At 43.9% G+C, this 22,170-nt stretch overlaps 1 protein-coding gene across 1 annotated transcript in view; it reads right to left on the bottom strand.

Moving 5' to 3' along the window:
• Positions 1–1,539: 1,539 nt before the first annotated feature.
• CPSF3 (cleavage and polyadenylation specific factor 3) overlaps positions 1,540–22,170 on the bottom strand; it is a 44,146-nt gene continuing 23,515 nt past the window's right edge. The window contains exons 4-18 of the mRNA XM_063915443.1: positions 20,188–20,316; positions 18,289–18,466; positions 17,888–17,977; positions 17,425–17,575; positions 17,092–17,267; positions 16,342–16,500; positions 15,827–15,973; positions 15,572–15,724; positions 13,445–13,553; positions 11,561–11,659; positions 6,395–6,489; positions 5,190–5,277; positions 3,879–3,948; positions 3,641–3,737; positions 1,540–2,413 (exon numbers count right to left, since the gene is read on the bottom strand). Of these exons, the coding sequence (XP_063771513.1) occupies positions 2,309–2,413; positions 3,641–3,737; positions 3,879–3,948; positions 5,190–5,277; positions 6,395–6,489; positions 11,561–11,659; positions 13,445–13,553; positions 15,572–15,724; positions 15,827–15,973; positions 16,342–16,500; positions 17,092–17,267; positions 17,425–17,575; positions 17,888–17,977; positions 18,289–18,466; positions 20,188–20,316 (1,846 nt within the window). The 3' untranslated portion in view covers positions 1,540–2,308. The remainder of the gene's footprint in view (positions 2,414–3,640; positions 3,738–3,878; positions 3,949–5,189; positions 5,278–6,394; positions 6,490–11,560; positions 11,660–13,444; positions 13,554–15,571; positions 15,725–15,826; positions 15,974–16,341; positions 16,501–17,091; positions 17,268–17,424; positions 17,576–17,887; positions 17,978–18,288; positions 18,467–20,187; positions 20,317–22,170) is intronic.

Consider the following 22,170-nt stretch of genomic DNA (forward strand, 5'->3'; position numbering starts at 1 on the left):
CACAGCTGCAGTGCTGTGCGCTACCTTTAGAAGACTGTCAGAGTCTTCAGCCGCCGATTCTGGACCTCTTCTAACTTCAGCATCTGCAAGGGGGCCGGCGGCGCGGCTCCGGTGACCATCCAGGCTGTACCTGTGATCGTCCCTCTGGAGCTAATGTCCAGTAGCCAAGAAGCCAATCCATCCTGCACGCAGGTGAGTTCACTTCTTCTCCCCTCAGTCCCTCGTTGCAGTGATCCTGTTGCCAGCAGGACTCACTGTAAAATAAAAAACCTAAGCTAAACTTTCTCTAAGCAGCTCTTTAGGAGAGCCACCTAGATTGCACCCTTCACGGCCGGGCACAAAAATCTAACTGGAGTCTGGAGGAGGGTCATAGGGGGAGGAGCCAGTGCACACCACCTGATCTGGAAAAGCTTTACTTTTTGTGCCCTGTCTCCTGCGGAGCCGCTATTCCCCATGGTCCTTTCAGGAACCCCAGCATCCACTAGGACGATAGAGAAATCATGGTGATGGGACCTAAATCTAAGCACAGAATGCATTTATGTTTCATATACACCTTATACACACAGCCTGAAGGGCATTTAATACAATATTTTTAATAACTTTGTGTATTAAACAAAGTTTGTGTACATTGAGCCATCAGAAAACAAAGGTTTCACTATCTCACTCTCACTCAAAAAAGTCCGTATTTCGGAATATTCCGTATTTCGGAATATTTGGATATGGGATACTCAACCTGTATTTCTGTGCAATTTTGGAAGGCATATTTGGTCCTGCAACCGGGTCTGCAAGGTTATAGAGAGATTTATAGTAAGTGTAGAACGAGTCATTGATAGATCTCTGATCGGAACTAAGGACATTCAAATCATTTCTAAGTGCCAGGATAGTTTGAGAAGCCCTCTTTGCTGCTAATATGGAATCAGTTTTATTACTTTTTTCGTAAAATTTTTGGTTCAGATATCTAAGGGATTTTTCTGTACGTTCGGCTAGAAGGGACTGAAGTTCACCTCTGAAGCTCTGAATCTGACTTAAAACATGGGAGGAGTGGGAATGTTTATGTGTACGTTCTAGCTGTGCTGAGATGTGAGAGAGGCGATCCTCTCGTTCTGTTGTTTATTCCTATAAGTAGCATATTTAATTATCGCCACCCTAATGACTGCCTTATGTGCTTCCCAAGTTAGTGGGAGGGAAATATCGTCTGTAACATTAATGTCAAAACAGTCTTGCAATTGAGTTTTAATGTACTCTTTGAAATGTGGGATGTGAAGGAGAGTTTAATTTAACTTCCAAGAATGGTGGCCCTTTTGTAAATTCAACAGGTCAATGGAAGCCAAAACAATCGAATGGTCAGACCAATCATTAGTGATAATGTCCACCTTCAACAGAGTTTGCAGTAAGCCACTGCATCCAAGAATCATATAAGGTAGATGGATTTTAATATCCCAGGCTGCATGTTTTTTTTGCGCATTATATTAGCATGGTATATTTGTTATATATACACCTTCGCCCACAAAGATTAAATAGAAAACAGATGACTAAATAGACTCTTTATAAAAACTTTAATGTTTTGCTGCTGAGTATTCACAGTTCAGTATTACAACAAATTATTTACAGCATGAAACATCCTATTAACACTCATTAAGGACTGATTCCACGTGTTTCCCTACATGGTATTATCCTGAAGGAGCAGTGTAATATATATCTCAGCCTAGAACAGGCTTGATAAATAGAGACTGCTGGATGAGGGAGATGCAATCCATTGTGATAGCTGCAATGTGCCCTTTCATTGCATCCATTCACATCACAATTGTCACTCCCCACAGAGGTCAGCATGAAAACTTGCAATGTCGGAGTACCGTGACTGGCTGATACGTACAATATCATGGATATGATATATGGAAATATTAGTGACATATAGTAAAGGTTTACCTCCTGAAAACACACATGCGGACGGCCACTTTGTAGGTAGCATATGAGGATGTGGCCTATCCACTCATGAGGATATAGTTATATCACTAAGACATGTGAGGTCACTGAATTCTGGCATGGTTATACCTGATGGGGCCCAAGAACCTATATGTGGGGTCCGATAGGTAATTCATTTTAACGTGAACAGCCATTTTTTTTGGCTCCCAAAAAGCACTACCAGACTGATGCTTCAAGCTCAGGTCCCAACTAAAAAGTGGCTGACCACCAATAGTATAACAAACTGCATGGAATGACATACATATTAAAAAAAACACAACCCCCCCCCCCACCCAAAAAACAGACGTGAAGAAATTTAACTGGCAAACATACATCGAGTCATGTGTTAAAGTTTTGCTGGGCCAAGAGCATCATATAATCTTTGAGCAGCTAGTTGTACTAACTCCCGCAGTGTTTCATCTTCATCAATTCCTTCCTCACATTCCACGGTCTAAGGAAGAAAACAACGGTTAAGATGGAGTTTTGCCTGAATAAATAAAATACTAAATAAAAATACTTAACACCCCACACCACCACCTTTTTCTGGGAGGTGGGAGATGGAGCAAGAAAAAGAAAGCACCCTTAAACGGGACAGGATGCAGAGAGTCACATGACTGACAGCAGCATCCAGACGTTGGAGGGGGTAAGTATTTTTTAACACCCCCTCCCTCCGGGGAGTGGCTAGGGCTAACCCCACCTAGTGCTTAACCAAGACCCCGATACTTACCTACGAGATGTTGGCTGTCTGATCTGGCGCCGCGCTCCCATGTAGTGTTGGGATTCCGGCATCAGTCACATGACCGCCGGGATGCTAAATGCGTCCCTCTTAAACAATAGAATTTAAGAGACCTACACATTTATCTAACCCACCTAATATAACGCAATTTGAGTTTTTTTCTTTTCTTACTTTTGACTGCTCAGTGTATCTGTAGTAATGACTGCACTGCCCAAGAGTATGTGTGTTTGTTATCTTACACATACTGTGACTGGCAAATTAAAAGAAAGTAGTGAGAAAATTGAAATAACACCTATTTGCAGTATCTCAGCAGCCACTGAGACGCTTGCTTTCTTTTCCTAATATGTACTAGATTGACATAAGCTCCATGCATTTTATTGCTTGTGTGTGTGGGCCTTAAACATTATGGTTATAACTCTATGGAAAATAGGGAGCTGGGTAAAACAACTGTGCTTCATAAAGTTTTCAATTATATTTACTATTCTATTCCACAATAGTATGTCATTATTCCCCAATCCGGTGTTGTATGTACTACGTCACTCTAACAGCTAAATCTTTCCGATGTCAGATGTGTCAATCTTGCCATCCATATTTTTGCTTATAGCTTCAGGAAGACTTGGACTAGATTAGTAAAAAAGACAGAATACTATAAAAATATAAAAAAAGGCCACAGAAGTTTTTGGGGTAATATATACTGTGATTAGTACTTAGTAGCAGGAGGAGAGCCCAGCTGTAGAGTATCCCAGTAAGATGTGAGCAGGTCACATGATGCCGACATCCAGGCCTAGGACTCTTCCTCCCTCCATCAGACTTTCCCACCAGAGAATCACCATATAAATGTGATGTGACTGGGGGAGGCTGTCGCTACTGACGTTCATATTATCCTAGCCTTTACAGTGCCATTGGTATTCACACCAGACGCTCTACACGAGATTCACATACCCGTGTTTCCAGAGACAAAACGGCTGTTTTCCCATCCACCGTTACGGTGATCGTGTCATCAGTGTTATTATTCACACACTCATCACCAAACATGTCCCTGAAACCAAAAGCAATGCGTAAGACAAAGCAGAACACAGTCTGTGGTCATCAAAGAATGCCCTCCCCACTTATCCACTGAAGAGACCGCACAGACGGCTACAATCACTTACAGCAGAGAGAGGCACCTTGCAATACTTACTGCAGCATGATCTCCAGCCTTTTCCTGTATGATTCCATGTCCACTTCTTTGCTGACTTTGCGCGACACCGCTGGGAAAAAAAAACCCCAAACAATCTATTTCAGATCTGAAACCTCACATTTTATATATACAAAGCCTTTCATGGTCTGTTCATATCCATTCAGAGTCCTGACACATCTAGCAAAAAGTATGGATCTGGATAGAAGGTATTATGTGTAAAGGGGAAACCGTTCCTGGGGAAGTTGGAGGGCTGAGATACAAATCTTTACAGACTCTGCGCACCATAAAATTCTTTCCCTCCTTTCACACCCATATGAAATGCTGAACTGTGAGCTGGTGTCTGGCAGCTACGGGTTTTTTTTTTTTTATAGATACTATGCATCAGATGCATGCTTAAAAAAAACGTACTTAACTTGCTATATTTACAGGTGTCCTTATACACTGTGGCTTTAGTTGCACCAAACAGCTCCTTTTTCCTTGCCGGGTCCTGGGTGACTCTGCAGCACCAAGTGTCATACTCACTCGAAAATGTGTGTCTTACTTGTATAAATAAAACAACTTGCAGTATCAAAACTATATTGCTACATTACACCGATTTGATGTGCGAATTCTGTACATCTACACGTGACTGTGTGGAACAAAGGGCTCCAATGCAGCAGCTGTGGCATTTTCTCACCCCACGTTCCGTAGTGCTTAATTTATGACTTTGTACATGTGTAAAAAGTAACTACTGTGCAGTGAGTGTCGCAGCCCAGCATCTCTGGTACACTGTGAGCGGTTCTGCGCTGCACCTGCGATGTGTAAAACAAGCAAAATGTAAAGAAAATGACAACATGTCACTCCTCTCGGGAGGGCCTCAGTTGCACCGCGCTCCTTTCCATATGGCGTATAGACGCTAGGTGCAGAAAAAGACATCTGTATATGAAAGAAACATTTTTTTTTTAACTTATTTGGGATTCCTGCTTTAATAGTGCAGCCTAAATAAAAGCCTAGCAGCAGTGTACTTTTCTTATCACACGCCATTGTGAGACTGCGCCCTTCTCTCTGTGCCATAAAAAGATGGGGATAGAGGAGTGACATACAGCAGAGGATTGAGGTATAGAATAGATTGATGGGAGATAAAGTTTAGGAGTATAGTCAGCTATTAATGAATGGTACCATATAAAAAAAAAAAAATTTTGGTCGACTCATACATTTTAAAATAATTGTCGAGCCCTAATAAAAGTAAACTTGAATTATAGGCTTAATGGTCATTAGTCTCCTCTCCAGAGATGGATCTTTGATGTAGGCATCAACTGAGAAGAGCATTACCTTTCTGGGTGCGAGGGTTTGACTGTAGCTCCAGGATGACTGTGGCCACAGTGTCAGCATACATATCGTTAGATGGGTTGGCCACCCACTATAGGAAGAAATGACAGGTGATCAAGAGCACACCTGATGTGATAAACCTACATAGCTCAAAATATTTTGTCAGATGACCAACACAACGTGTATTAGAGAAACAAGAGGGATATTTAATTCAACAGTAAAAAGGGTAATACTATTTTAATTTGTACAGGGTTTAGATTCTACACAGACCTCCAAAACGGAGAGGGACCTATGAAATGATGATGAAATATAAAAGCAGTAAATTAAAAAGGGAAAGATCGTCAAGGATTAAAAATTTGCACCAATTAGCCGCAGGGCTTACCGCACAGCTGCAGCTCTGCCCTCAGCTATTCCATTACTAACGCTGCCCCGTGTGGTAAGCCCCAGAGGAGGCACGTAACACAAATTTCCCTCCCAGCCTCAGTAGCCGCAAGGAAATCGGTGCATTAAGTGCACCCTCTGGGGCATACTGCGTTGGGTAATTCCATAGCTCAGGACACTTAACCAGGGAGCTAGGGGGAATGCAAGTCCGCTGGGTGCTTGCTGCACGTGGAAATTGGCAACTAATTGAAGGGCAGATGTATTAACCTGGAGAAGGCATAAGGAAGTGATAAACCAGTGAAATGTGCAAGGTGATAAAGGCACCAGCCAATCAGCTCCAATATGTAAATTAACAGTTAGGATCTGATTGGCTGGTGCCTTTATCACCTTGCACATATCACTGGTTTATCACTTCCTTATGCCTTCTCCAGGTTAATACATCTGCCCCTGAATAACAACAGACGTTAAACCCGGGAGCTGCAGCTGTGCGGTAAGTCCTGTGTAAATCTGCCCATATTATTGAGGAAAATCCTTTTGAACATAGGACACAACTGGAAGTCCCAGGGCTCGAGGGAATGTCTCTTTCACCTCACAATGCTAACCATGCCCACTCCACCATCAATGCAAATGCGGCATAGTTAGGTTTGAATGGTGCAATTGGCAAACCAGCCCTGATACTGCCATTCGACCAAAAGGAATGACCCAACTTGTGTACAGACGAACCACATAACATGCTGTGGCAGACATAGGGATTGCATACAATGCAGGAGTATTGCTCCAGTGGATATAGCACATCTCTCAGTCTAATGAAAGAGGAAAATCCTCACCTCCAACATCACCATGCCTTGCTCCTTCACCACCGTGATCGCCCTGAAAACCCTCAAAGAATCCTTGTCATTCACTTCAATCTCTTCCACTTCTCCTGATACGGGTAGAAATTAGGTGCAAGAAAATACATTATATATGTACACAATTACAGCAGCGAGAATCTACTTTATCACCACAATTCCGCTGTCTGGTTGATTATAAACATATAATACAAACAGCTGCCCCATCAAGAGTTATTTATTAATACCCAAAATACAGGGAATTAATGCCTGATGTTTATACTAACTACACTAGAAATTATATAGCAGAATATTGGACACCACTGCAGTCTGTGACACGCCACCTGAGCCAAATAAACGTGCATTTCAACAAAGGCTAATTTTCTTACAATGTTTAGTATTCATGATTGTTTCAATTCTAAGTAACAGTGATGCATAACAGATACTATTGTATACCAGTTATCAGCCTAGAAGGATTACCAAGACTTACACAGTGGGGGTAATTCCAAGTTGATCTCAGCAGGAAATTTTTTAGCAATTGGGCAAAACCATGTGCAGTGCAGGGGGGGCAGATATAACATTTGCAGAGAGAGTTAGATTTGGCTGGGTTATTTTGTTTCTGTGCAGGGTAAATACTGGCTGCTTTATTTTTACACTGCAATTTAGATTGCAGATTGAACTCACCACACCCAAATCTAACTCTCTCTGCACATGTTAAATCTGCCTCCCCTGCAGTGCACATGGTTTTGCCCAACTGCTAACAAAGTTCCTGCTGCGATCAACTCAGAATTACCCCCAGTGTGCACTAGAATTATAGACATCAGGTCCACATTTATATTCTGTTGATATACGTTACTAATAACACCAGGTACTAAAGTGTGTGCCCTGTTATTCAAGCGGATATATATTGTACTAAAGATTTCCAGCGCTGTGGCTGCAATCATCATTTAATGTACTGATCTCATTTCATCAGATTGTCAATAATTAAACAGGACTTATTCAATATTGAAGTGTCTTATTGGAGCAATGGCCTTCATTCCGAGTTGTTCGCTCGCAAGCTGCTTTTAGCAGCTTTGCACACGCTAAGCCGCCGCCTACTGGGAGTGAATCTTAGCTTATCAAAATTGCGAACGAAAGATTAGCAGAATTGCGAATAGACACTTCTTAGCAGTTTCTGAGTAGCTCGACACTTACTCGGCATCTGCGATCAGTTCAGTGCTTGTCGTTCCTGGTTTGACGTCACAGACACTCCCAGCGTTCGCCCAGACACTCCTCCGTTTCTCCGGCCACTCCCGCGTTTTTCACAGAAATGTTAGCGTTTTTTCGCACACGCCCATAAAACGACCAGTTTCCGCCCAGAAACACCCACTTCCTGTCAATCACATTACGATCACCAGAACGAAGAAAAAAACCTTGTAATGCCGTGAGTAAAATACCTAACTGCATAGCAAATTTACTTGGCGCAGTCGCACTGCGGACATTGTGCATGCGCATTAGCGACTAATCGCTCCGTTGCGACAAAAAAATAACGAGCGAACAACTCGGAATGAGGGCCAATATACCCATAAGTTACAGACATTAAAATACAACGCTGTCTGAGAACAATAATTTGACAATCTTTGAACTGAAACTTACTGGAAACACTAGTGTGTATCTAAATAAGATATCCTAGGATTTATATCCTGCTTAAATAAAAGCCAGGTTCTACACTAGGTTCTCTCGGATGTGTGGCTAAATATTACAAGCAGAACAGTTAACAATAGATGGACATTGCTTTTCAATCTTTATTACACTCTATGAGGTATATGCAATAGCGGGCGAATCGGCAAAAAAGGCGAATTCCGGGCCGTTTTCGCCTCCAAAAATCAATTCGCCTATGCAGTGCAGTCATTTTTCGCAAAAAAACGGCCCGTCAAAATTCGCCTTTTTTCAATTCGCGTTTTTCCGAATTCGCCTTTTCTGCAATGGTACAGATGCTGCAATTCGCCTCCAGCATATTCAATTCAAGTTTGGAAATTCGCCTGCAGTGCTTTTAGACAGCAAATTCGCGATTTTCCATCCGCCACACTTTGGAGGGTGAAAACCAATAAAAAAAATTTAAACATGTTTTTTTTTGTGTTTTTTTTTTTGGGAATAGTAGATCTATTTATATTAGAAGGGATTAGGTTTTTTTTTTTTTTTTGGGGGAGGCACAAATATTATTTATATATTTTTTAAAATAATATTTTTTTTTTTTTATTGCTGGAACGTAAAATCAGAAAAAAAAATGGCGTGAGGTCCCCCCTCCAAAGCATAACCAGCCTCGGGCTCATTGAGCTGGTCCTGGTTCTAAAAATGCAGGGGAAAAATCGGGCAGGGATCCCCCGTATTTTTAAAACCAGCACCGGGCTCTGCGCCTGATGCTGGTGCCAAAAATACGGGGGACAAAACGAGTAGGGGTCCCCCGTATTTTTAACACCAGCACCGGGCTCCACTAGCTGGACAGATAATGCCACAGCCGGGGGTCACTTTTATGCCGTGCCCTGCGGCCGTGGCATTAAATATCCAACTAGTCACCCCTGGCCGGGGTACCCTGGGGGAGTGGGGACCCCTTCAATCAAGGGGTCCCCCCCCCCAGCCACCCAAGGGCCAGGGGTGAAGCCCGAGGCTGTCCCCCCCCATCCAATGGGCTGCGGATGGGAGGGCTGATAGCCTTTGTTGTAAAAAAAAGATATTGTTTTTTCCATTAGTACTACAAGTCCCAGCAAGCCTCCCCCGCAAGCTGGTACTTGGAGAACCACAAGTACCAGCATGCGGGAGAAAAACGGGCCCGCTGGTACGTGTAGTACTACTGAAAAAAAAATACCCAAATAAAAACAGGACACAGACACCGTCGACAGTAAAACTTTATTACACACTGCCGACACACACATACTTACCTATGTTCACACGCCGACATCGGTCCTCTTCTCCATGTAGAATCCCGGGGTACCTGAAAATAAAAGATCAATATACTCACCTCAACAGGCTCCAGAGATAAATCCACGTACTTGGCAAAAAAAGAAAGCGCATTTACCCGCTCCATAACGGACTGAAAGGTGTCCCATGTTGACACATGGGTCACCTTTCCACGATTAAGATCTGACAGTGACAGTTGTCACTGACAGGTCTCTAAGCCAATCAGGAAGCGCAAATTCGTTGCGCTCACCTGATTGGCTGATCGCTGTGACAGCGCCTTGCAAAGCCGCTCCATTATATTCAATGGTGGGAACTTAGCGGCTAGCGGTGAGGTCACCCGCCGGTCAGCGGTGACCGGCGGGTGACCCCACCGCTAGCCGCTAAGTTCCCACCATTGAAAGTAATGGAGCGGCTTTGCAAGGCGCTGTCAGAATACAGACGGCGTCCAGCCAATCAGCTGAGCGCCACGGAAGTAGCGCTTCCTGATTGGCTGAAGGGACATCAGTGACAAGAGTCACGTGATGTCCCGGCATTCGGGAGAAAGTAGTGTAATGTGAAAACATTACACTCCTTTCTAGTACGTATGGCTCGCTGATCGTTTTTTATTTTGCCAAGTACGTGGATTTACCACTGGACCTGGACCTCTGGACGGACGCTGGAAGGTGAGTATAATTTTTTGACAGGTACCCTCGGATCGTCGGAGATCGTTGCAGTCGGCGTGTCAACATAGGTAAGTATGTGTGTGTCGACGTATGAAATAAAGTTTTACTATCAAGGTGTCTGTGTCCTGTTTTTATTTGGGTATTTTTTTTTCAGTAGTACTACAGGTACCAGCGGGCCCGTTTTTCTCCCGCATGCTGGTACTTGTGGTTCTCCAAGTACCAGCTTGCAGGGGAGGCTTGCTGGGACTTGTAGTACTAATGGAAAAAACAATATCTTTTTTTTTTACACAAAAAGGCTATCAGCCCTCCCATCCGCAGCCCATTGGATGGGGGGGGACAGCCTCGGGCTTCACCCCTGGCCCTTGGGTGGCTGGGGGGGGGGGACCCCTTGATTGAAGGGGTCCCCACTCCCCCAGGGTACCCCGGCCAGGGGTGACTAGTTGGATATTTGATGCCACGGCCGCAGGGCACTATATAAAAGTGACCCCCGGCTGTGGCATTATCTGTCCAGCTAGTGGAGCCCGATGCTGGTGTTAAAAATACGGGGGACCCCTACTCGTTTTGTCCCCCGTATTTTTGGCACCAGCATCAGGTGCAGAGCCCGGTGCTGGTTTTAAAAATACGGGGGATCCCCTGTCATTTTTTTCCCCGCATTTTTAGAACCAGGACCAGCTCAATGAGCCCGAGGCTGGTTATGCTTTGGAGGGGGGACCCCACGCCATTTTTTTCCATGATTTTACCGTTCCTAGCTATTGGGCAGGAAGGCGAATTCAGCACGCCCACTGCTCGCCGATTGGCCTGGATCCGCCTGCGGGAGGGGCGAATCAGTTTTACATTGAATATAGTGAAACCAGCGTCCCGGCGACAGGGCTGCAGCTGGCGATAGCGGGCGAATCACACAGAGGCGGATCTAATGCCGCGATTCGCCCGCTATTGCATATACCCCTATATTCATAAACATTTAAATGTTTGGGTTAGTCTGATTTTAACCTCTAATTCTCACGGTTATACTTTAACCAACTGTGACTGAATATCACAATTATTTAATACCAAAAAGGACATTAGTAGTTAAGTTTTAATTTTAATGTGCGCCAATTATACAGTATTTTTTTCTCCTAATTTTTTGATGTCTGTAACCCTACTATACCGGTGGCACCCCCTATTGAAATAAATAAAAAATTGAATTAGATTATAAATTCTAAATACAGGGGAATAACTCTCGCCATATGAATGACTAAGCATGCAGATACGTGATCTCTTGTTTATCCCCCCCCCCCCCAAAATGAAGACAAATACCTTTAATAATAGGTCACACAGAACAAACAATAATTTAACTGATACACCATAAACTGCGCAATGTGAACGTGATCTGTTAATCAAGGTGTAATATGTACCCTGGCTAGTACAACATGCAGAGACCTGCTGGAAAGCCACGATACCAGATGCTGGTGTGAAAACTTCAACCTTAGTTAGAAACGGATCAGGGGAAGTCACAGTAAAGCACGCCGCCGCTGTGGAAAAGCTCAACATCGCAATTTAACAACATGATTCATAATATGATACGCACCTGTGAGTTGCTGTAAGTGGTAGAACAGCAGGTTGAAGGGGCCTGTGTATGGAATGGCTTGTGTTTGGGTCACAGTGCTCATGGCCAAATCAGTGTAACCTGCAACAAGACAGCAGCTATTTACAGGATACGTTACACTTCCTGGGATATTAAGCAATGGGAAATCTGTAGGAGACATGGCTGATGAATCTAGTACGGCGGTGGCCAACCGCATGTGGCTCTTTCATCCGCCACATACGGCTCGGTCGGCTCCTGGCCACCGCTGCCCCCAGCCACGCCTCTCCGGTGGCGGTGTCTCTCTTCAATTTGGCGCCGGCCTGTGAGCCAATCAGAGCTCGCGGACCGGCAGCTAAGGGTCCTGATTGGCTGCCGGAACGTGCGCTTTGATTGGCCCACGGACAGGCGCCTAATTGAAGAGAGACGCTGCCGGAGAGTGAGCACTGAGCAGCAGCAGCGCGGTGAGCAGGGGGAGGGGGGTTTGAGCACTGTGGGGACATATGTATGTGCACTGGGGGCATAGCAGGCACTGTGGGGGCATATCTGGCACTGGGGACATGTGTATCTAGCACTGGGGGCAAAGCTGGCAGTGTGGGGACACATGTATCTGCACTGGGGGCATATCTGGCACTGTGGGGGCATATGTATGTGGCACTGGGGGCATAGCTGGCACTGTGGGTACATGTGTATCTGGCACTGGGGGCGTGTATCTAGCACTCGGGGCATAGCTAGCACTGTGGGGACTTGTATAGCTGGCACTGTGGGGACATGTGTATCTGGCACTGTGGGGACATGTGTATCTGGCACTGTGGGGACATAGCTGGCACTGTGGGGACATGTGTATCTAGCACTCGGGGCATAGCTGGCACTGTGGGGGCATATCTGGCACTGGGAGGACATATGTGTCTGCACTGGGGGCATAGCAGGCACTGTGGGGACATATGTATGTGGCACTGGGGGCATAGCTGGCACTGTGGGGACATGTGTATCTGGCACTGGGGGCGTGTATCTAGCACTCGGGACATAGCTAGCACTGTGGGGACTTGTGTATCTGGCACTGGGGGCATAGCTGGCACTGTGGGAACATGTGTATCTAGCACTCGGGGCATAGCTGGCACTGTGAGGACATGTGTATCTGGCACTGGGGGCATAGCTGGCACTGCGTGGGACATGTGTATCTGGCACTGGGGGCATAGCTGGCACTGTGGGGACATGTGTATCTGGCACTGTGGGGACATGTGTATCTGGCACTGGGGGCATAGCTGGCACTGGGGGAACATGTGTATCTAGCACTCGGGGCATAGCTGGCACTGTGGGGACATGTGTATCTGGCACTGGGGGCATAGCTGGCACTGTGGGGATACGTGTATCTGGCACTGTGGGGACATCTGTATCTGGCACTGGGGGCATAGCTGGCACTGGGGGGACATGTGTATCTGGCACTGGGGGCATAGCTGGCACTGGGGGGACATGTGTATCTATCTGGCATTGTGGGGCATGTATGATATTTGGCACTGTGGGGCATACTGTATATGTACCTGGCACTGTGAGGGCATATATGTACCTGGCACTGTGAGGGCATATATGTATCTGGCACTGTGAGGGCATATATGTATCTGGCACTGTGAGGGCATATATGTATCTGGCACTGTGGAGGCACCCAGTTTTTTACATTTTTATATGTATGTGGCACTGTACTGAAGCATTATATGTATGTGGCACTGTACAACATGATGAAAAACGGGGTTATGCTATGAGGTCATACTCCTACTAACGTCATACTGAAAGGTGTGCGCACAAAAATGATAGTGGCTCTTTGCCTCTGACTGGTTGGCCACTCCTGATCTAGTAAATCCATTACATGTTGGTTTCATGCAGTGCACTTACTGGACAGGTCACTTGGCGACAGGATGTGATAGTTAAAGTTCCGCTTTACAAGGATGCCCGAGATCCTTTGAGCTTGTTCTGGCTTCTTATCTGCAAGGGAACCCATAACCTATGGGAAGAATGTACGTTTCAGAATGATCTCGAGCTAGATTTGTAATCAAGAATAAGGGGTTCATTAGTAATTCCCTGTGTCTGAGGCTGCAAACCGGTGGGTTATATACCACCCCTAGCAGGCCGAACATTGGAAGACAATGGACACTTCTCCTCTTCTTACCAACCTACTGATCCCCCTGCTCCTCTTACACTAGCCCAACATAGAAAAGGGGATTTAATAAAATAAAAGAATGTACATATCATTTTATTGTGATCGCTTTGATTCATCACCTGAACAGTATTTCTTCTCCTGGCCATTGCCTCAACAAGGTGTATCTCAGATTCTTTCAGCTCTGTTACATTAACCGTTCTTTTCTCATGTTTTAGGGCAGTGGTTCTCAAACCCGGTCCATAGGATCCCAAGCAGTTCACATTTTCCATATCAACCAGTAGGTGCACACGGGTACTCATTACTGACACCTTAAACAGATTCACAGGTGGATCACCTTTGGATTTCACTTGGGATTGTGTGAGGAGACCTGGGAAACATTAACTGTTTGGGGTCCTGAGGACAGAGTTTGATAACCTATGTTTTGGGAGGATAAGATGGTGCTATGTACAGCCCCAAACCTTTTTCTGGAGTTAGTTTCCAGATATCCTGTACACCAGGAGTTGGTGATACTGTCCTTGTGTCCTCCCCCATCCTCTGACATTCCTTAGGAGGCATCACTTTATTCTAGGCTTAAGCCGTGAAAATGACTGACTTCTTCTGATATCCTGGCGCAACTCATTCAGGGTGAATAGGTCGTCCTGAACAGTGCGTCACGGGCCATAAGCAGAACTTGTCACAAGAACGACCATCTACACTTTTTCTAGGTTTTATTAGGTATCATTGGCACCTCCTTGGGGCAGCCTGCTGTTTGTAGGCATTCCTCCCCTCCCATTTAAGCCTCGCACACACTGGTAGATTTGTCCCGGAGATGTGTGCCGAGCAATCTAGCAGATTGCTCAGCACACATCTCTCAAGCTCAGCACACAGCAGTGTGCACTGCGTGCTGAGCGAGGGAGGGGGAGGAATCTAGTCAGATTGCTTAGAAATTAAGTAAATATCGTTCCATGGGGGTCATTCCGAGTTGATCGCTCGCTAGCAGTTTTTAGCAGTCGTGCAAACGCTATGCCTCCGCCCTCTGGGAGTGTATTTTGCTTAGCAGAAGTGCGAATGAAAGGATCGCAGAGCGGATACGAAAAAAAATTGTGCAGTTTTAGAGTAGCTCCAGACCTACTCAGCGCTTGCGGCCTCTTCAAACCACTCAGTTCCGGATTTGGCATCACAAACACGCCCTGCATTCGGTCAGCCACGCCTGCATTTTTCCAGGGACACGCCTGCGTTTTTTCGAGACACTCCCTAAAAACGGTCAGTTGACACCCAGAAACACCCCTTTCCTGTCAATCACTCTGCGGCTGCCATTGCGATTGGAAAGCGTCGCTAGACCTTGTGTAAAAATGCATTGCCAGTTGTGAAAGTACATCGCGCCTGCGCACTGCGCCGCATACGCATGCGCAGAAGTGCCGCTTTTTCACTTAATCGCTGCAAACATTTTTTAATAGCGATCAACTCTGAATGACCCCCCAATGTGTACCCCCTTAAGAGTGGCTTTGGGAATCCCGCCATCTGTACTACGATTAAATCCCTTTCTTTGAGGTTGAGCATGGATTGGAACCAGCCAACCCATGAATGCTCGTCTTGTGTTCTGCTCCTGTTATTCTTGTATTTTTCATTTCAAACTCCATAAACAAAGTCACATCACAGTGACAACATAGCCATTAACAGAGGATATGTCTGGAGGCTCAGAACAGAACCAGCCACTGGAATCACCATAGCAGCCTGCAGTCTAGTGAACTCAGGTGCGTAAAATGGATGTAATTCACTGCAACAAACACAAAGAATGATCCCATATGTAAATAGACTCCCACATAACGTCTGGTGTTTGCTCCACTTTGAGGGGTCTTGACTCTCAGAACCAGATTTCTTACCTTAGCCAGTTTCTCTCCTCTGAAGTTTAGAGTCACTGCCTCTGTGTTCCTGGGGTTGTGAACTTCAATATCAACTTCCTCGTTGTCCTCATATTCTCGGATGAGAGCGGCTTTAAGCCGCGCCATTTCATTCTGCTCGCCGTGCACCAGTATCTGCGGAAATCGCATGTCAGTCGGTGTGGGACGTCACTGGCTAGGTAATGTAACACATACAGAAAGATTACATGATGAGAACATTCTGTAACTGGGGCTCACCACGTGGGGGGGTTTCAGGGCCCTGATGAACTCGCTGGTCTGCTGGTAATCTGTGTGCGCAGAGAAGGAAATGTAATCCACGGACATTTTCAGAGGGAGCTTCTGGCCAGACATGGTGGTAATCTCCTCCGGCTCCGACATTATGTGCTGGGGGAGAGAAGCGGTAACATAGAACATGAGCTGCATACTGCTTTTCCTAGGTCCTCTTGCACTGCAAAGCCAACACAGCAACAGTGGAAGACCATGTATCAGAGAAAATAATATACATTGCTTTTATGGTTAATGCAGCTTCAATATGGGCTCATCAGACCAGTTTCCAGAGCTCCACTACCACACGGAGGCATTATTGCGCCGATTTATAAATAGAAAACTGAACATGTACAATAAGGATGTTCCAGATATGGAGGACTGAAGACTCATGGGCTTCTTAGAAACTGGAAGGAGGACACATACTGTCCCATGCCAAACATTCTTTCTCCATAGGGCACAAGTGGTCTGTGGGTTAGTCTCCTTACTTTTGCCAGTGTCCCCTCCACGCAGTAGCCGGCAATAATCACTCCGTTCCTCTTGTCTGTGCACCAGCTCTCAAACAGCTCCCTGGACAGACCGCTCTGCATCATACCGGGGGAGGCCATAACCACACTGGGTCCAATGTCATCAAAGTGATCCATGCTCTGAAACAAAGCCAGGATTTCATGAGATCCCCCACATAAACATGTGCCAAATGCAAATTAGAAGGACCACTGAACTCAGATCTGAACCATGAAGGCTGAACACACTGCATGGCATTAGCCTGGTTCCCACTGTAGCTCTGTAGTTGAGTATTACATCTACACTCCATTACAGACAGCGAAAGTTCCGCCCACAGCATTAGAACTGTGTGCTTCCAGGGTACCATACAGGTCAAATAAGTGACACTGCAGCTATGAGAATTACTGTGACATCCCTGGTTGTCCCTGTGTATGACTAAATGCACTTTGGCACAGCCAGCCTGTAAAGCTGTCACCTCCTACCTCCGACTGAGGCTTCCTGCCGCAGAACAGAGGAAGACAGCACTGTAGCCATGCACAAAGTATTTGCAGTTATTGCTTGTATATTATTCAGTTTGGCCATTCAGATTTTGCTCTATTATTTAGTGTCAAATAGCGGCTTTACCTGCTCTTGAAGGAACAAGCAACTTCTGCAGCAGATGCAATGAAGAAAAGGTGACTGCGTGCCACTTAATAAATACTAATGGCAGTATATCACGCACAGACAAACCATACCTTCAGGTTGCTGATGTGCTTGAAGACGAAAGGGTTGTTGATGTTTATCTGCTTGCGGATTTTGTCATTCATGGCATTGACATAGGTCTGGTACACAGCCATACATTTCTTAGCCAAGGAGGAGGCATAGTATATGGGAATATCATGCAGCTCTGGGTGGTTCTGCCAGTATTCATCTGCAGGAGGAGAATGCACAATGTAGTCACTAGGACTCAGGGTCTCCTCAACAATCCCCAATGATGGATTGCTAATATTAATATACTGTGTCTACCAGTTGTGGTAACATCATTCGGTTTATGTGACAGATTTGGATAGATAACGATAAACGCTCACCTAAGATCAACAAAAGTTCCTGCGCTCGTCCAAGGGCAAACACGGGGATGAGGCCTCTTCCTCCCCTATTAACAATGTCATGTACGGTGTTGCAGAATCGCGCCTCCCTCTCCTCCCGCTTCTCGTGAATGTGTGTGCCATACGTAGATTCCTACAGGCCACAAAGAGCAGACACACAGGCTGTATGTACACATGCATAACCAAAAACATCATATTAATCACACATCTCCAAAATGTCACCATCATGTCCATATCCGAATGCTGGTAAAGGCTCTTATCTCACATCTACGTCACTAAGATACAACATGCTCTATAGCCCTTCCTCCCCTAGTACCCAATTCTTTAGCCTTGCTTTCATCTGTTAGCCATCTAACCATCCAATCTGGAAACTGATAAGACACTGGGAAAAGGATTTACAAAAACAAAACCCAACACCGAATAAATGAAATAAAGTGAGCATTACAATAATGAGAATATCGGGCTTAATATTCGGGATCTCTGCTGCCATCAGATGTCGGTCTTCCTGTCTGGAGAAATCACCGGTGTACAGCAGCTGGAAAACAGGAGGACTAGGTGAATATATGCTCTGCATGGTCTAACCCAATGGCTGAAGACTTGTTCAAGGAGTCAGCCTTTCATATCATGATATAGAATGGTTAGCAGATCTGATCTACAGTGTGATATACAATAGATAGGAGTATGACCAGAAAGGAGTCACACGGTATAATTAACAATTTGAAGTTATTAGACCAGAAGCAGCATGGTGGCTAAATTTCTCCTTTACATTTGGCTCCTTCTAACTATGCAGGATTTAGTTTTGCTATAAAGTAATAAAAATAAATTAAAGAGTCGATGAGAACGTACTTTGACGCCCGCAATCTCAATCATAAACATGGCAGCACCCAACACGTGCCCGGCGTGGTAACACCAGAACTTGATTCCGGCCACTTCTTTCACTTCATGGAAATTAATGGTCTCAATTTTATCCATACTTTCTTCTAAGTCAGTCTCCGTATACAGCATGTCATCTGCAGAGATATTACTACAGGCAAGGAGAAAACACAATAGAATATACGTAACGTATTACGTCTTCATTTGTCCTGAAAAGTGAGGATTACACATTATAGGGAGAACTGGAGCTATCATCACATGCAAAGATATTCTTCATTTCATTTACACTTAATGTAACATAGCTGCTTTATTTCTATTACCAAACACATCACTATATAGAATATACATGATGCAGATCTTTCTATAGGACGTCACTGGTGTTCTGGGGGCAAAAACAGTTGTGTTTCCCTTTCATGTTAAATTGTGGGTCATCCAGTGGGAAAGTTGTCCAAAGCAACCAATCAGCTGCTACCTATCATTTTATATAATGTACTTTATAAATGCTACCTCCAGGCTGATTGGTTCCTATGGACAACAGCTCCACTGGGCCAGTCTATTAATTGCTTGATGCTTCAACCATTCAATCCTACATAAAAAATATACTCGAAAAACAGTTAAAAATAATAACTTTTTGAATTGTTGTCTTCTAATACTTATCTACTATAGCGACAGCGCTGCGAGAGACCCATCATATAAATCAATTATAAATGTTCTATGATGGTTTTAGGCAGGGACGTGTGGTGAGGTAAATGGCTGAGGAGTCACTGGCTAGAACCAGAGCCAGAATTACACACAATGAGCCAAAGAGTACATGTGGCCATTATACACAGGTGCAGCAGTATATACTTGTGGGCATTATACACAGGTGCAGCAGTATATACATGTGGCCATTATACACAGGCGCAGCAGTATATACATGTGGCCATTATACACAGGCGCAGCAGTATATACATGTGGCCATTATACACAGGCGCAGCAGTATATACATGTGGCCATTATACACAGGCGCAGCAGTATAAACTCCTGGAAATTTGGGGAGTTTTGATCAGAAATGTGCAGAAAAGATATGGAGGGGGGGGGGGGGGGGGGGGGGGACAGACTCCAGAGTTTTGACTATTAAAATGATTAGAGTAATACAAAGAAGATATTACTAATATATTCTGTTGTATTTTTCATATACTTTATACAGTCAGAACTCTGGTGCAAATGTTAGTATGTCAGGAAAGGCTCTGCCTCACCCCACCGCACGTCACTGCTAGGTTATTTCTTACAAAGCTGCTGAATGCAGATGCACTATGACAGACTAGGAACATAAAACTAGCACCCACAGGATAAAACTGTAAGGCCGAGCAGCGTCACTCACCTCTGAGATAATTCCTTTAATACACTTGTGTGTGGTTATATATACACACACATACATACATACATACATACATACATATACACATACACACAAATACAGTCCAGCGACACTCCTTCCCGGCGTGGATAGCACAAATAGAAATGCCGGTACCCTCCGTAAGAAGCAAGCAGCTCCCCAAACACAGCAGAATGTCCGGCGTCACTCACGGCAAATAAGCAAACAACACTCAGCTCTGTGGCCAACGTTTCAGTTTTATTTCATCAACATTTCCGTCTCCCCTGACGAAAATGTTGATGAAATAACATTGAAACGTTGGCCACAGAGCTGAGTGTTGTTTGGTTATTTGCCGTGAGTGACGCCGGACATTCTGCTATATATTTTATATATTTATATATATATATATATATATATATATACATACACACACACATACACATATACATACACACATACATATAGTCACTAAGGCACCGCGTTCATTATTTGCAAGGAAATACAAAAAGGTTTACCTGACTTTGACGTAATCTGAGAGCAGCCATCGGTAAATAGCCTTGGTCGCATGCGTCATGAATGTTCTGCCCTTAAAGCTCGTCTTCTGCAGAAACCATGGCAAAGCCCCACAGTGATCCAAGTGGAAACTACAAGTGTAGAACAAAGTAGTGTTTAATGCAACATAAGCATAATACATATTTCAATATTGGATTTCCAAGATTTATATATAACTACCACTATCCACAAACTTATCTCTCTCTCTAGATCTATATATCTATAAACCACTACTCTCAAGATTCTCATAAATGCAGCCTGATTCAGCTAAGTTCCTTTTTAGGAGGAACTAATGTGTAAAGAACGTGTAACAATAGATGAACTGGCGCCAGAGGGTTGTGTTAACACCCAATCGTATGGAAAACACCTTAGTTGGTTTCACAACTCACCCATTAAAACATATAATAGTAACATGTTCCATTATAACATTTATTTAGCACTGCTTATAAAAACACAGTAGCAAGTTCAATGTCCGTAATTACACAACAAAAGTGTGGTATATTGTTTCACATATAGTGCACTTAAATTTTGGCCTCGAGGGCAAATGCAGGTATATCACTACAATCTCCTCGTTTCTCTTTGGTGTAAATTCGGAAATGACATCAGGAAACGGATCACCCAACGCATTTCGTCTTATTACAAGACTTCATCAGGGGTACATCTCAACTGAATGGTAAGTAATGTCATTGAACAAATAAAACCACCCAACAAAAGGTTCATGAGCGCTTGGTGAAAGATCCCTTATGTCATAGGGATAGATATATATATATATATATATATACACAGGTTGAGTCTCCCTTATCCAAAATGCTTGGGACCAGAGGTATTTTGGATATGGGATTTTTCCGTATTTTGGAATAATTGCATACTATAATGAGATATCATGGTGATGGGACCTAAATCTAAGCACAGAATGCATATATGTTACATATACACCATATACACACAGCCTGAAGGTAATTTTAGCCAATATTTTTTATACCTTTGTGCATTAAACAAAGTGTGTCTACATTCACACAATTCATTTATGTTTCATATACACCTTATACACACAGCCTGAAGGTAATTTAATACAATATTTTTAATAACATTGTGTATTAAACAAAGTTTGTGTACACTGAGCCATCAGAAAACAAAGGTTTCACTATCTCACTTTCACTCAAAAAAGTCCGTATTTCGGAATATTCCGTATTTCGGAATATTTGGATATGGGATACTCAACCTGTATATGTATATATATATATATATATATATATATATATATATATATATATATATATATATATGTGTGTGTGTGTGTGTGTGTGTGTGTGTGTATGTATATGTATATGTATATATATACACACACACATATATATATATATATATATATATATATATATATACACACACACACACACACACACACATATATATACACATATATATATACACATATATATACACACACACACACACACATATATATATACACACATACATACACACACACACACACATATATATATACACACATATAAATATATATATATAATTTTATTTATATAGCGCTCTTTCTCCAATAGGACTCAAGGCGCTTAACAGATACATAGCATGATATAGTACAGAAAATAATGAAGTACATTTTCATAAAATACAGAAGCATGAAGATACTAAAAGGGACATTATGGAAATGCTTGAGTAAACAGGAAAGTCTTGAGTCTACTTTTGAAGGATTCTATAGTTGGGGCTTCTCGCACTGTGCGGGGAAGTGAGTTCCATAGAGTCGGAGCCGCATGACTAAAAGCTCGACCCCCAGATGAATTACGGTAGATTCTAGGTACTGCTAAAAGTCCTTCATCTACAGATCGCAGTAATCGAGTGGGGCAGTATGGGGTCAGAAGCTGTTTCAGGTACCTTGGGCCTTGGTCATGTAATGCTTTGAAACTCAGTAAGCCAATCTTGAA

The sequence above is a fragment of the Pseudophryne corroboree genome, chromosome 4, assembly GCF_028390025.1.
Source record: "Pseudophryne corroboree isolate aPseCor3 chromosome 4, aPseCor3.hap2, whole genome shotgun sequence".
NCBI classification, from domain to species: domain Eukaryota; kingdom Metazoa; phylum Chordata; class Amphibia; order Anura; family Myobatrachidae; genus Pseudophryne; species Pseudophryne corroboree.